Below are 16770 nucleotides of genomic sequence, written 5' to 3'. Positions count from 1 at the left end.
GTTGTGTTGTTTACGGAAAAACCGCTGAATGTATTACTGTCCGTTGAGAAAGGTATGGCATGTTGCCATTTAGATGCCACTGGCAGTATAGTTTTGCCTCCTCCCGATGTCAATAAACGGATTTTTTATTATTCACTGATTTTGCCGGGTAACAATGATTGTGGTCAATTTCCTGTAGCAGAGTTTATATCCAGCATGCACAACACATTGTACATAAGTCACTTTTTGAAGCTGGTCGCCATAGCTTTGAAAAAGCTAAGCACTCGATCTCCGGCGATTGACAAAGTTGAAACCGATTTCAGTTTAGCACTGATGCAAGCGGTTATGGAAGGATTGAATGGCATTTCGTTGCTTGATATAATAAACAGGACACATACCGTAACCTCACTGACAATTCTGCATATCTGTTCTTCCCATATGATTCACACCATTAAGAGGAAAGGTTCAAAAATCTTTCGAACAGAATCGCAGTATCGTCTTGCGGGGATGGCAATGACGAAACTGATTCATAGTAATAATTTAAACGCGGCTGATGAAATATTTACTCACACCGTCAAAATTTTTGATTTCGAAACAGCGCTATCAGGCTTGGTAGATAGCGTCAATTTCATTCTCGAGACCGAAGATTTTGACGAAATACAGATCAAAACAGAGAGCACACAATTCTCGCTATCCAACCGTGACACTGACCATGCAGCAACTAGAAAATCGCCATTTTTTAAATTTTTTAGCGACACATATCAATCTGTTAAGGCCAAAAATATAGAAACGAGCACGGAGTCAAACGAGTACTATTGTCCGGAGTTCATTGATTACTTGCTGCACTATATACTACCTTATTATCCACTTTTTTCAGCGACTCATTTGACAGAGTTTGACTTGAAGCGTGACTCTAACGCATCGGTTGAAAGTTGGTACAGAGTTGTAAAATGTCTTTGGCTGAAAGGTAAACGATATCCGGTGCCTAGATTGATTCAAAAAATGGCATCTATATTGAATGGGCGAGTATTGGAAAGATCATACACCACGAAAACAAGTCGCCAAGTCCGAGGAAAAAAACGAAAGAGCACTGCAACCAAGTTCAAAGAACTGACAGAGAAGTGGAATAAGCGAAAAGACAGACACACCAAACGTACTAATTCGTTTTTTAGCCCAGTAGCAGGGGGAAAAAAATAGGTCTTGCCCTACAAAAGGTCGGGTAGTTCTGATTTTTGGATATGTTTTATATTTTGGGGTCCTAATAAAAAATCCAAGTTTTCGACCTTGGCGCACTTCCGCTCGCGCCGCCATCTTGAAAAAATGGAGCACAAAACCGGTTTTTTCGGAATATCTCCTTACCAGTAGGTATTTAGGCAAAAATAGTTATTATCAATTTTATAGAAGATATAATTCCCTACAACTTTTGTCTGAAACATTTTTTCGTATATGTAATAGATAGCGAGCTACAGCACTGTAAAGTGGAACAAATTATTAAAAATTTCACAAAAGGTTTCTTTTTAAGCATATTTTATTATAATTATTGTTTATTAATTTCTAATAATATAAATTAATTATTATTATTATTAACAATAGTAATAGGACTCTAAGATTTAAAATCGATATAATGTGAGTGTTGAGAATTGAATAAATGCGAGCTGAATATTCTCGAACTTCGACGAGACAGCAAGCATTATTCGAGAACGCTCGAAAGGCTCCAAACCGCGAGCGTTTGCTTCCCCCCTTTTTTTTGGGTGTTTTGCGAGCAAACGGCTCGCAGGTGTCTATCGCGTGATCGCAAGTACCTCGGCCAATAGTCTGCACGCTAGTCGGTTTGGAGCCAGTCAGCGGATCTCGCGTCACCAAATTCCTCGCGGCCTAACGCGAAGCTCCGGCCGCGATCCCTTGCCTGCTCCGGCCGGGACGGGCAGTGAGCCGTCATAACTCGTACGCGATACATTGATCGACGTCGAGAACACGGAGTAAAATAGCGAGTGCGAAATAGCGAGCGCGAAAGAGAAACGCGCATACAGTGTAAACCGCTTTTAATAAAGTTGACTGACTGTTATTTTTTGTACTTATTTTCTTGTACTCTCCACGGCGCGCAACGCGAAAACGTCGAGCGGTCCACTAACATTTAATGGTCCTTCGAGCCGGATGAGTGATAAAAGACCGGCATATACAGTTCGACCGCCTCAACAGTGATCGCGTCGTGCTACTCCGAGATCGACATACCGTCGCGCCTACACGACTCGCTCAAAAAAGGAGTTCGCCGTTCGAACCGTTGTCCCGGTTCATCGGGTACTTCGCGATACGTGCCCTCGACTCCGTGGCTCACTCCGAACATTAAGCGCTCTGCACCCGCTCTCCTAAAGATTGGTGCCTTGTGATTTTGTGAAGCGCTTCGGAGGCTCCTGCGTGACCTCCAGCAAACGTATCGTGCTCCTTGCGATACGCATCCGCCGCCCGACGGCGCCCTGCGTCGAGACGTGCTATACGTCCCTGCCTCCCGCGAGTACCTGCTACTCGCCGCGGAGTCGCACACCGAGACGTGCTATACGTCCCTGCCTCCCGCGAGTACCTGCTACTCGCCGCGGAGTCGCACACCGAGACGTGCCGGACGTCCCTGCCTCCCGCGAGTATCGCCCTGCTACTCGCCGCGGAGTCGCACACCGAGACGTGCCGGACGTCCCTGCCTCCCGCGAGTATCGCCCTGCTACTCGCCGCGGAGCCGCACACCGAGACGCGCCAGACGTCCTTGCCTCCCGCGAGTATCGCCCTGCTACTCGCCGCGGAGTCGCACACGAGCGTCTTCGCTCGACAAGAAGATTGACACGCAAGTGTCGGAAAGATTTCTCCACGATCCAGACATCCGCTTGACATGTCTTCGGATCTCGAAAATCTACTCATTGCTCAAGGCGATACGATTGCTACGCTCACGCGATCGCTGACGAACTTTAAGAAGCTTGCCAAGGCTCAGGTCACCCTCCCCAAGACGAAAGGGAGACTGACGAACTTGGAAGCGCTCTGGGCGCAAACTCGAGCCCTTCATATCCAGATTCTGCAGACGGCTACGGCGGAGGAGAAGAAGTCGACCCCCTACTTTCAACAAGAGGAAATTCTCGCCGCCGAGGACGCCTACTTCAACGCAGTGGACCACCTACAAGAAGTCATCGGTAGATTAAGTAACGACGCCCCGAGCGCGCCGTATCGAGGTAACGAGTCTTCTTATCGCGACGCGCACTCCGGAGTGTCATTGCATCTGCCTCGTATCTCGCTTCCGAACTTTTCTGGTGCTTTCGCTGAATGGGAGAATTTTCGCGGAATCTTCGAGTCTTTAGTAGCAAACAGTGAATCGTTGACAAGAACGCAAAAATTACATTATCTGAAAGCGAGCCTCTCCGGCGAGGCCGCGTCGTTGATTAATAACATTCAAATTTCTGACGCGAACTACGAGGCAGCTTGGCAACTTCTTACCGACGAATATGACAACCGCAACGCGATTATTCACGCGCATATCCATTCGTTCGCCGACTTACCGAAAATGAAAAACGAGAACGTGACCGAGTTGAAAAAACTTCGCGATAGTGTGTCCGCATCTCTCGCCGCGTTAACGAATCTCGATCGTCCGGTCGATATGTGGGACGACCTCCTAGTTTATATTATCTCGCAAAAGTTCAGTCCGCGAACGCGAAATGAATGGCATCTTAAACGAGGCGACACGGATGCGTACCCTACGTATAAAGAGATTCATGACTTCATGACTCTTCGCATTCGCGGTCTCGCGGATTACCCTTCGCAATCCGAATCTGCGTCAAATGGTGCGCGCGGTCATAAAGCTCGTGCTTCAGTGAATACTGTTTCGCCCGTCAAATGCGTCCGTTGTTCCGGAAACCATGGTCTGGCAAAGTGTAATCAATTTCTACGTCTGTCGGTCGAGCAGCGTCGACTCGCCGCGCGACAGCATAAATGTTGCTTTAATTGTTTGAGAACCGAGCATTTTTTAAACAATTGTCCGAGTAAAGGACGGTGCAATCACTGCCACCAAGCTCACCATTCGCTGCTTCACCGCGAGGGTACGGAAGCTGGTACTAAATGTACGCTTTCCGCGATTAATCCGCCGTCCTCAGCTCCGTCAGCTGTGTCAGTCGCCGCTGCCTCCGAGTCACCGGCCGCGCCCTCAGCGTTCGTTCAAAACGTGCATGCTACTCGAGATTTTGTAAAGCCGCCGCCTCATGTACTTCTCGCCACCGCGTATGTTAGTTTAAGTACAATCGAGGGCCGCACATTTAAAGTACGTGCACTACTAGATCAAGGCTCGACATACAGTTTCATATCAGAATCTCTTTGTCAGACTATGCGAACCAGGCGTCATCGTGCCGCGTTGAAAATACATTGTTTTGGAGAAAAATTTAATGGAGTCGCGCGGTCGCAAGTTAATCTTACTCTCGCGCCCTGCGACAAACAGGGACCGATATTTCCCTTCTCGGGCTACGTATATCAGAGAATCACTTCTTATACCGCCTCTCAACAGAAGCCGGCCGCAATGTGGCCGCATCTACGCGATTTACCTTGAGCAGATCCTGATCCCTCATGTAATCACCCGATTCATGTATTAATCGGCGCGGATTTATACGGGTCTCTGCTACTCGACGGCCTACGTCAAGGCCCGGTCGGCACACCGACGGGCCAGCTTACAATTTTCGGATGGATCCTCTCCGGTCCCGTCGGCCCTGCGCGCCCGGCCGGAGAGTCCGCTTCTGTCCTGAATTGCGTATCCTGCGAGGATACGAATTCCTTAATTCAAAGTTTTTGGGAGGACGAAAGTATCCCCTCTCGAACCCCTCTCACCGAAGAGGACGAACGTTGCGAGAGGCATTTTGCGACGACTCATTCTCGCGATTCACAAGGACGCTACATTGTGCGTTTGCCGTTTAAAGACGGCCCCCCTTGCGTCGGCGACACATTTCGAAAGGCTTCCTTTCTGTACTCCAATATGGAGCGCCGACTCTCGCGGAAACCAGAAATCGCCGCGCAGTATCACGATTTTTTAAGGGAATACGAATCGATGGGGCACATGGAGGCGGTGCGGGCGGACGAGCGCCCCCCTTACCCCCCGATATACATCCCGCATCATTTTGTGTTACGCGAATCAAGTACAACGACCAAGTTACGCGTTGTGTTTAACGCCTCAAGCGCATCGACCGACAAAACCTCGCTCAATGACTTCCTAATGGCGGGACCTAAACTTCAACAAGACATCGCCGCGATAATCCTGCGCTGGCGACTTTTTCGGTACGTGTATATGGCTGACATTGCTAAAATGTTCCGACAAATACTCGTGCATCGGGATGACGCGGACTATCAACGAATTCTTTGGCGCCCTCCCGACAGTCTGTTGATTCGGCTTTACCGCTTACTCACTGTGACCTACGGGCAAAAACCCTCGCCTTTTCTCGCACAGCGCTCCCTTCTCCAATTAGCTCGCGACGAAGGTAAAGACTTCCCCGACGCGGTCAATATAATCGAAGAGTCGACCTACGTCGATGATGTTCTTTTCGGAGCAGACGACCTTCTGTCACTGCTCGAAAAGCGCAAGCAACTCGTGGGCATAATGAATCGCGGATGTTTCCCCCTTCGAAAATGGGCCGCGAATTCAGCCGAACTTTTGACGGATATTCCAGAGGACCAACGGGAATCCTCGGACTATCCGATCAATCACGATGACACGCTCAAGGTCCTCGGCCTGTCTTGGTCTCCGCGCGATGACTCGTTTTGTTTCGTAATTTCGCCATACGCCGTGACAGTTCATACTAAGCGCTCCGTTTTATCGTTTATTGCAAAGCTGTATGACCCCCTCGGCTGGGCGTCACCGATAGTCATCGCGGCCAAGATGTTAATGCAAGAGCTCTGGCTCCGTAAAATTGATTGGGATGCTCCCATCCCCGATGATCTTCTGCATCAGTGGATCAATTACGTTTCAGATTTGCCTAATATTAGCAAAATACGCATTCCTCGATGGACAGGGATGCGTCAAGATAAACTCGATGTTGAATTGCACGGCTTCGCGGACGCCTCCACTCGCGCTTACGCCGCGGTAGTTTTCCTCCGAATTGTGCATTCTCCCTCTAACATTCAAGTCATCCTCCTCGCGGCCAAAACGAAAGTCGCGCCATTGAAAACCGTTAGCGTTCCACGCTTGGAACTTAACGCCGTCGTTCTATTAATTCGATTGATAGAATGGGTAAGAAACACCACGGGCTTGATGCGAGCTCTCTTATTTGGATGGACTGATTCCCAAATCGTATTAGCTTGGCTTTTACAACATCCATCCCGATGGAATTCCTATGTCGCGAACCGCGTCTCCGAGGTGCAGACGCGCCTTCCGACCGTACGTTGGCAACACGTTCGCTCCCAGGAAAATCCTGCCGATTGCGCTTCGCGCGGTTTTACTGCCGCCGATCTCGTCAATCATGAATTATGGTGGTCGGGGCCCCGGTGGCTTAGCTCGACCACGGCCTCGTGGCCGATCCCCCCGACTCCTATTGAAAAGGACATTTTACAAACGGTATCTTCCGAAGCGCGTAAAGCTACCGTTCATCTCGTCGATTCAGCTCCTGAGTGGGATCTGCCCACCTCCTGCTCGAGCTGGATCCGACTTCTTCGTATTACCGCGTACATTCGGCGTTTCGTTCGAAACTTAAAAAATAAAGTCGCCTCTTCGGTGATCGTCAAGTCCCCCTTGACCGCAGAGGAGATCCACGAAGCCTCCGTCTTTTGGCTTCGATCGGCACAAGCGACTTGTTTTTCGGATGACTTGAAAGCTTTGAACGCTCACGCCGCTGTATCGCGATCAAGTTCCTTACGCTCTCTCCACCCCTTTATCGGGAAAGATAAATTAATCCGGCTTGGCGGGCGGCTCGAAAACTCCGCGCTGAGTTACAATGAGCGACACCCCGTCATACTTCCCAGACATCATATTGCCGAACTTTTGATCGATCAAGCACACCGACGCTCCCTCCATGGAGGGACTCAACTCACGCTTAGATGTCTCCGTCAAAATTATTGGTTAATTTCAGCGCGAAGCATGATCAAATCTCACATTCATAAATGTGTTACATGCGTTCGACATTCCGCGAAAACTCCGACGCAACTAATGGGTGATCTCCCGAGTCCCCGAGTAAATCCTGCTCCTCCGTTCTCTCACACGGGCATAGATTACGCCGGACCTATGAACATTACCCCCGTTGTCGGTCGCGGTCAAAAGGGGAGCAAACACTACGTCGCGGTATTCGTTTGTCTCGCCACTAAGGCGATCCACCTCGAATGTGTGGAGGATTACTCCACCGATGGATTCCTCGCGGCATTTCAACGGTTTGTCAGTCGCCGCGGACTGCCATCGGACATGTATAGCGACAATGGCACGAATTTTGTGGGTGCTGACCGCGAGCTTCAACGCAGCTTCCGCGCGCTTGTGAACAACCCCTCCCTTAAGGAAATTCTCGCCAACGACGGTGTACGGTGGCATTTCGTGCCCCCTGCGGCACCACATTTCGGCGGGCTTTGGGAGGCTGGAGTGAAGAGCTTTAAGCATCATCTCAGGCGAGTCACCGGTGCTCGCACTCTGTCTCGCTCTGAATTCGGTACGCTTTTATGTAGGATAGAGGCTTGCTTGAACTCGCGACCGATCTCTCCACTTAGCGACGATCCGTCCGATTATACCGCTTTGACGCCTGGTCATTTCCTTATCGGCCGACCGCTCACGAGCGTACCGGAGGAATCCGTCCTCGAAATCAATGCGAATCGTTTGTCGCGATGGCAACACGTACAATTAATGCTCGAACAAATCTGGCGTTCTTGGTCGTCGGACCATTTACATTCATTGCAACAGCGCGTTAAATGGACCGAATCTCACGATAATCCGAAGGTTGACGAGTTAGTTTTACTTAAAAATAACCTACTCCCTCCTTCAAAGTGGGAACTCGCAAGGATTCAGCAAGTCCATTCCGGACTTGACGGTCGCGTTCGCGTCGTCACATTGCGCACCGCCAATTCCGAGCTTAAACGACCGATCACGCAGATCTGTCGGTTGCCTGCATCTATCCGTCCACCGGGACCCGTAGAATCTCGTTAGATTTAAGCCAGCGTTTTTCATTATATTTAAGGACATTGTAAACATAGGTTAAGTTCTCAAATGTATATATTGTATATAAAGCTTTGAACCAAGACGTTCACACGCTCCTCTATGCGACCTTGTCAACCCCCGTTTGTTTCGCATTCCGTCGAATGCGAGGCGGGCGGCATGTTGAGAATTGAATAAATGCGAGCTGAATATTCTCGAACTTCGACGAGACAGCAAGCATTATTCGAGAACGCTCGAAAGGTTCCAAACCGCGAGCGTTTGCTTCCCCCCTTTTTTTTGGGTGTTTTGCGAGCAAACGGCTCGCAGGTGTCTATCGCGTGATCGCAAGTACCTCGGCCAATAGTCTGCACGCTAGTCGGTTTGGAGCCAGTCAGCGGATCTCGCGTCACCAAATTCCTCGCGGCCTAACGCGAAGCTCCGGCCGCGATCCCTTGCCTGCTCCGGCCGGGACGGGCAGTGAGCCGTCATAACTCGTACGCGATACATTGATCGACGTCGAGAACACGGAGTAAAATAGCGAGTGCGAAATAGCGAGCGCGAAAGAGAAACGCGCATACAGTGTAAACCGCTTTTAATAAAGTTGACTGACTGTTATTTCTTGTACTTATTTTCTTGTACTCTCCACGGCGCGCAACGCGAAAACGTCGAGCGGTCCACTAACAGTGAGAATATGCCGTCTAGTCCGAGCTTTTGGATCTAAGTAACGAAATAATTTTTTGTGTGAATTTTTAGTCGATACTATTTCCAACAAATACTGCGCGCCAACTGAATTGTCGGTCTTGAAACACAGCATGCTTGTAGAAACATTTACATATTTTTAAATCGATAATCGATTTAATTTTTGATGCTGATACGCATCGTATCTAAGATCTCCTCCCCCCAAATATTACTGTAAAGAATTTATTGCGAAAAATATCACCTCAGCCAGGATTCGAACCTGGACCTCCCTCATACCGTGCGGGCGTCTCACCAATTCGATCACCGAGGCATGTGTGAATTTTTCTCGCGAAATAATTTTTTTTTTTTAATAATTTGCTCCACTTTACAGTGCTGTAGCTTGCTATCTATTAGATATACGAAAAAATGTTTCAGACAAAAGTTGTAGGGAATTATATCTTCTACAAAATTGATAATAACTATTTTTGCCCAAATACCTACTGGTGAGGAGAGATTCCGAAAAAACCGGTTTTGTGCTCCATTTTCTCAAGATGGCGGCGCGAGCGGAAGTGCGCCAAGGTCGAAAACTTGGATTTTTCATTAGGACCCCAAAGTATAAAACATATCCAAAAATCAAAACTACTCGACCTTTTGCAGGGTAAACTTACCTAGCTACTGGGCTATTTCAAAATATCAAAGAAAGGCGAAAAACAAAAATTGTTAGTGTCACAAATTGCGAGTTTTGTCAAATCGAATGATAGTACTGATCCGTCAATCATTATACGCAGCAAATCTCCTGCCCGTTCCAACAGTTCACAAGAAAGGTCTCTCTCATCGAATGAAGTCACTGACGAATACGAAACCACTGATCTTTCGTCTTTGACAATGAATTCTATCGTTTTTTCGAGGGTCCCAAGCACAGAGACTAATGATTTTTTTTCAGCAAATTTATCCTGGCCTATTGGCTTTCCGAATTTATCAAAAAATATTGCAGGTTACAATCTACAGCCCGCGAATTTCATGAACCTTCGTTTCGACGAGTGGTTCGACGACAATATAATGAATGCTTTCTTCGCAGCGATAACGGACGATGCAAGAGCTCGAGGGTCTTCAATAATATTTTTTGATATCTTTTGTACCCTGCGAATGTTAGAAACAGGAAAGATAAGTAAAGGGTTCCAAAAATGGTTGTCAAGAACCGGTGTTCTCAATTACAATGTGTGGCTATTGCCCATCATGAAAAATTCTCATTGGTCACTACTTATTATCTGTTTCAGAGACAAATTATTTTTATATATAGACTCACTTCATGGCCGTCCACCACAAATTATAATTGATTCCTATATTTCTTTGATTGATCGCGAAATTTTAAATGTACAGAAGACTCCTCCTGATTGGAATGAGTGGCAGTTATACTGCCCAGACGATATACCGTATCAGAACGTGACAAATGATGGAAGAAGAATTCCATCTGGAGACTGTGGAGTTCACGTTTGCACTTGGGGGTACACGATAGCGACTGGTTCTTCGCACGTATTCAGCAGCGACGATATGCTGATCGCGAGGAAAGGTATAGCGCGATATATTATGGGCGCTGCAGAACCGAAAAAAGTCGAGCAGGCACAGTCAGAGTATACGACCTGTCTTATCGATAGCGACGACGCAAAAACAGCCAAAAGTCGAGATATTAGTTTCAATACTAAATCACGAATGGTAAGAGGTCCACCAAGTGGTTTTTCAAGCACACTTGAATACTGCGCACAACTCTGTACAAGATCTGATATTTCTTAATTTTTCCATTTTGTTCAATTTTTTTACTTATACATTAATTTTTTATTTTTGCTTTAAAATAATTTTTTAAATACCTATATAAATTATTAGTACTTCTATAAGTGTTAAGAGAATTGATATGCGTTCGCGGAATAATCTTTTAAAGTCGTGAACTGCATTTGTTATTATATAATCTTTTTTTATGTATTTATTAATCAGAAACTTTTTGTTAAATTAGCGTTCGCGTAATATTCACAAGTGAAATTCAAATCGTGAACTGCAATTAATACTACGCAATCATAAGACAAAACAGTAGTAAAATTAATAATTAATAGATCAATGAAGAGCGCTCAATCACTATTATATTAAAGCGTTCACGCAATGACTGTATAGGAGCGTGAACTGCAATTGATACTACGCACGCAATCATAAGACAAAACAGTAGTAAAATTAATAATTAATAGATCAATGAAGAGTGCTCAATCATTATTATACTAAAGCGTTCACGCAATGACTGTATAGGAGCGTGAACTGCAATTGATACTACGCAATCATAAGACAAAACAGTAGTAAAATTAATAATTAATAGATCAATGAATAGCGCTCAATCACTATTATACTAAAGCGTTCACGCAATGACTGTATAGGAGCGTGAACTGCAATTGATACTACGCAATCATAAGACAAAACAGTAGTAAAATTAATAATTAATAAATCAATGGAGAGTGCTCAATCACTATTATACTGAAGCGTTCACGCAATGACTGTATAGGAGCGTGAACTGCTGTATTTACTTGGTTATTTTGTATATAATGAGTAAGAAAATAAAGTGTAAATAAATGAAATAAATGTATACCTTTTTATTTATGCCTTAATTTATATTTTCGATTTTATCCTTTCTATTGATTGAGAGACAAATATATAATAATATATATAATATAATATAGATTAGAAGAGGCTATAAGGGTCACACGCGGATCAAGGTGCGTTTAAATATTATAGTGATTTATTAATCAAATTCCAACAATCCAAACGTTTCGGCTCCTGTCCGAGCCATCCTCAGTGGTATAATGTTAACAATAATAATATGTTCTCCTTCAACATGGTGAGTTTACTGTTTCAATTTTACAGAAACCTAGTAAGACTACAAGGTCCAAATCTGTAAAGTAATTAAGGAGTTACATCCTTGTCTTAAATTAGAATTCTAGAATAACTCACCAGGTAGTCTGGAGAAACGAATACATCGCAGAGTCAAATAAAAAGATGTGAACATATGGCAAAAGCAATGATCAGTACAAAGAGATCTGTACGAGGAGATCCCGTCGACACGACGCACAACACAAAAATGATTCGGTGACACAGGCAGGGACACGTCTTATGACAAACTTTGGCAGATATAAATTGAAAAACGTGTAGGTCAAACATAGCAAACAATAATTTACCTTTATGTTGCCTTTTTACTGTAGATACGTTGATGACATTGCGATGGCTGTGCCTCGCAATTCAATTGACACAGTTTTACAAGCATTTAATTCTTATCATCCGAGGTTACAGTTTACTGTCGAAGTAGGAGGAGACAAATTAAATTTTTTAGATGTAACGTTGATTAAAAGTAATAACGGTTTGGAATTTGATTGGTTCCACAAGCCGACGTTTTCAGGCCGTTATCTTAATTTTATGTCGCAACACCCTGTTTCCCAAAAAAGAGGCACGGTCATGGGCATGGTTGATAGGGCCTTTTTATTATCTCATCCCAGATACCATCAAAAAAATATATAATTCATTGTAGACACTCTGTTACTGAATGACTACCCGTTGACATTCATATTCGACACAATTAATACGAGGATCAAGTCTCTACTTAATAGACGCACCCGTAAACAGAATGAACCTCCACCTACGAACGAAGAAAGTCGAGGCAAGTGGTTTACTGTACCATATGTTTCCAATATATCGGAGAAATTCAAAAATGTGTTCACGGATCTGAATGTCAACCTGTCATTCTATAGTCTTAATAAACTAAGGAATTTCATCAAAGTACAGAAAGATATCCTTCCTACCCAATCAAACAGTAATGTCGTGTATAGAATTTCATGTAAAAATTGCGACGGGACTTATGTTGGCCAGACGTTGAGGCAACTCAAAACGAGAATTACGGAACACCGGAATCATATCCGTAGAAACACCGGAACTCAGTCCGTCATTACGGAACATAGATTAAATTTTAACCACGAATTTGATTGGGAAAATGTGGAAATATTGGACAAGGAAAAGTTTTTATCGAAGCGACTTGTATCGGAAATGTTACATATTAAACTACAAAAGAACAGTTTGAACTCTCAGTCCGATACAGAGTTTTTGCACCACGCATACGTTTCTATCTTAGAGAAATTGTAAAAACCATGTCCATGACACTTTTGTTCGTCCGCAAGATCATATGTTTTTTACCGTTGATTAATGTGTGGAATTTTGTATTTTTTTATTTAAGTTGTGATCTATACGTTTAAATTTATTTTTACCAATGTTTGACTAAGACATTCCCGACCAGCGAAAAATTTTTGTATTTATCATCGTTCACTTCATATTATTTATTGTTTGCTATGTTTGACCTACACGTTTTTCAATTTATATCTGCCAAAGTTTGTCATAAGACGTGTCCCTGCCTGTGTCACCGAATCATTTTTGTGTTGTGCGTCGTGTCGACGGGATCTCCTCGTACAGATCTCTTTGTACTGATCATTGCTTTTGCCATATGTTCACATCTTTTTATTTGACTCTGCGATGTATTCGTTTCTCCAGACTACCTGGTGAGTTATTCTAGAATTCTAATTTAAGACAAGGATGTAACTCCTTAATTACTTTACAGATTTGGACCTTGTAGTCTCACTAGGTTTCTGTAAAATTGAAACAGTAAACTCACCATGTTGAAGAAGAACATATTATTATTGTTAACATTATACCACTGAGGATGGCTCGGACAGGAGCCGAAACGTTTGGATTGTTGGAATTTGATTAATAAATCACTATAATATTTAAACGCACCTTGATCCGCGTGTGACCCTTATAGCCTCTTCTAATCTATATTTGAATTTCGAGGGTCTTTCATACTTTATTATAATATAATAATATAAAGATCATGATATTATAAATTTCTATATTTTTTTCTATTTTAAGTTATGTATACATAAATTAATACATATTATTATTAGCTGGTTGTAAAATATTATTTTAATAATCTAATTTATATTTTTAATTACATTTGTTTTACTATATGATAATATATGTTCACCCCTGTTGAGCTGGCTTTCCTCAACCTTTCAGAAATTAAAAAAGAAATAGCGCAAAATTACAAGCTGTTTATAAACTTTTATATCCCGCTCATTTTAAGTACAGTTCTCTCCTAAGCTGGAAAGATGTGGGATGGTTTTCTTGCTAAGGGGTTGTAACTAAATAATCGAAATGCATGTATTTTGCAAGCTCATAAATTAGTAAGCAATATTTAGTTGTAAAATAATTAATTTTATTTATTTTTTAAGTACAGTTCTTTCCTAAGCTGGAAAGATGTAGGATGGTTTTCTTGTGAAGGAGTTGTAGCTCAATAATTGAAATACATGTGTTTTGCGAGCTTATAAATTAGTAAACAATATTTAGTTGCAAAATAATGAATTTTATTCATTTTAAGTACAGTTCTCTCTTAAGCTGGAAAGATGTGGGGTGGTTTTCTTGCTAAAGAGTTGTAACTAAATAATCAAAATGCATGTATTTTGGGAGCTCATAAATTAGTAAACAATATTTAATTGCAAAATAATTAATTTTATTTATTTGGAGTACAGTTATCTCTCAAGCTGAAAAGATATGGGATGTTTTCTTGCAAAGGGGTTGTAGCTCAATAATCAAAATACGCGTATTTTAAAAGTTTATTTTTAAAGTTCATACTCTATACAAATTATATCCACGATTCGATATATTTAAATTTTTTCAATATTTTTCTCTTGAGAATCAATTAAAGAGTTGTTTCGAGGTTAAGAGGATAAGCTCAAAAATCAAAACTGTCATTTGAAAGCTCATAAATAGATCCTAATTCTGCCGCAAAGATCAATTCAATATCTCTATTTTTAAGTAGTGGGGGCAACGTTGACTCAGCTCTCCCACAAAAAATATTAAATTCCTGTTTAGTGTGACGAACTCAAAATTTTTAATCTGCGGGATATAAAAGCTTATAAATAGCTTATAATGTGGCGCTATTTGTTTTTTAATTTCTGCAAGGTGGAAGAACCAGCTCAATAGGGGTTATATATTCTAATAAATAAAAATATATAATTTTATGATTTAATTTAAAATTTATGATTATCTAATTTTTATATACTTTTAATATATACTTTATATAATATATTATTTAATACATACTTTATATAATAGATACTATATAATAAGCAATATATACGTTTAAATTTAATTCAGAAAAAAAGAAGGAGATAGAGGAAGGGGAGAGTCGTAATTTTATATAATATATATTATATGGATTTAATAAATAATCATTGATAATACCAAAAACAAGCTATTTTCAGTAATTATTAAACGGCACATCAAAATGACTTTCTTAATACTTATATCACTATACTCGTTAAACTATAATCTTTGCAAATATAATATTATTACTTTACTTAAAGAATACAGATTAACTATTTGCCTTTTCTTATTTAGATAAACTGTAAAACAGAATGTAAATAGGCTATCATGTAACAAATATAAATATGATTTTAACATGAGAAAAATAATGACTTAATAAATTAATTAAAACAATAAGTATAAATAAAATAATATCACGAAAAATATAAAAAGTTTAAAATTATAAAAAAAGCCGTGCAAGCAAAACATTTTTATTATTATATACCTAGTTTCAGAAACTGTGAAGGAACCAATCTTGCAAGATTCTTTTTCAGGGAATCATTTTTTTCCTAATTTTACCTATAAAACATTTATGCAAGAAATATACATAATTACATTTTAGTAATTTATTTTAATAAAATTTTTATTTAAAAAACAATTTATTACAAAGTAAAAAAAATGTTAATATATTTTTAAATATAAATATTGCCGTATTTATTATATAATACAACTGTGTTGCCACGGCCACGGCCACGACCACGGCCATGACCTCCACGACCACGGCCGCCACGACCACGACCACCATGATCATGTCCTCTTACTTGTCCACCACGACCTCGACCACGACCATAGTTATATCGGCCTCGTCCTGGCCAGTTTTCCATCTGTTTCTCCCGAATCTGTCTTTTTATAGTCTGCAGTTCTCTCTGCAGCTCCAATATACGCATATTTCGTTGCAGTTGTTGTTGCGCCTTTTCTTGTTGTGCCTGTAGTTGTTGCTCCTGTTGCTGCTTTTGCTGCAGCTGTCGTTGCTCTTCAGTTTCTGGAATGGCAGCAAGCAAACGTTCTTTTCTCTTTTGTCTACATTTAGCGCGTGAGCGCTGTAACGCCGCTTTTCCCGGTCGTCTCCAGAAAAATCTTACGTCTATATTAGACAACAAAAATTATAAATCATATTTTAAGTCTTAAAAAAACCAAAAATAACGTCTAAAAATGTGATTAATGAAATAATAAACGTATAATAAAAGAAACTAGAAGATTAATGCAGAAAAGATATTTTCTCTAATTTTGTTTCTATTTAAGAAATTGAAAGTGATTTTCATGTGACCTGCAAATGAATATCCAAGGTTACATCAATGACACCCCCCTTCGAAACAACTTTTGTCTGAAACGTTTTTCCGTATCTTATATTTTTCGAGATATTTGCCTGGCTCTTTTAAAATGGGCCATCCTGTACAATTATTAATATAACATATAACATATATACCTTCATCTATCGTGGTATCATCCATCGTGGTATCATCCATCGTGGTATCATCCATCGTGGTATCATCATTCAGTACTTCATCATTTAAATTAATTAAATCATCAACGACCTTGGGAACCTTGGCCATGATGATCAATTAGCTTTATCAAGACGGACGAACACCTTCGACGTGTCTTGCTCTTGCTTCGCTTTTCTTCTTCTATCTATATGGCACCCGCTTCTCTGAAGGGCACGATACGGCCAGCGATCTTCGTAATATGGCACAGATTGATAAACGCAACACACAAAAAGCCGCTCTTGCTCTTTGAATCGAATCCGTCCGCCATTAACGTCGCCGAAAATTACGCCG

The 16770-nt window shown here is 42.0% G+C and overlaps 3 protein-coding genes across 3 annotated transcripts; all 3 read left to right on the top strand.

The window, feature by feature from the left end:
* Positions 1–2857: 2857 nt before the first annotated feature.
* On the top strand, positions 2858–4552 carry LOC139783180 (uncharacterized). Its single transcript, XM_071722310.1, has one exon. It carries the CDS (start codon positions 2858–2860, stop codon positions 4550–4552), a length of 1695 nt encoding a protein of 564 aa, XP_071578411.1.
* Positions 4553–4972: 420 nt separating this feature from the next.
* Positions 4973–7067, top strand: LOC139783179 (uncharacterized). The gene is made up of 2 exons (XM_071722308.1): positions 4973–6220; positions 7056–7067. The coding sequence occupies exons 1-2, from the start codon at positions 4973–4975 to the stop codon at positions 7065–7067; spliced, it is 1260 nt and encodes a 419-aa protein (XP_071578409.1).
* Positions 7068–7132: 65 nt separating this feature from the next.
* LOC139783178 (uncharacterized) lies at positions 7133–8110 on the top strand. Its single transcript, XM_071722307.1, has one exon. It carries the CDS (start codon positions 7133–7135, stop codon positions 8108–8110), a length of 978 nt encoding a protein of 325 aa, XP_071578408.1.
* The last annotated feature ends 8660 nt before the right edge of the window (positions 8111–16770 follow it).

The sequence above is a fragment of the Temnothorax nylanderi genome, unplaced genomic scaffold (genome assembly GCF_030848795.1).
Source record: "Temnothorax nylanderi isolate EJ_2023f unplaced genomic scaffold, tnyl_v1.0 TNYL_tig0476_pilon, whole genome shotgun sequence".
NCBI classification, from domain to species: Eukaryota; Metazoa; Arthropoda; class Insecta; order Hymenoptera; family Formicidae; genus Temnothorax; species Temnothorax nylanderi.
The sequence above is the reverse complement of the archived record's forward strand: the minus strand, read 5'-3'. Positions and strand labels throughout refer to the sequence as shown.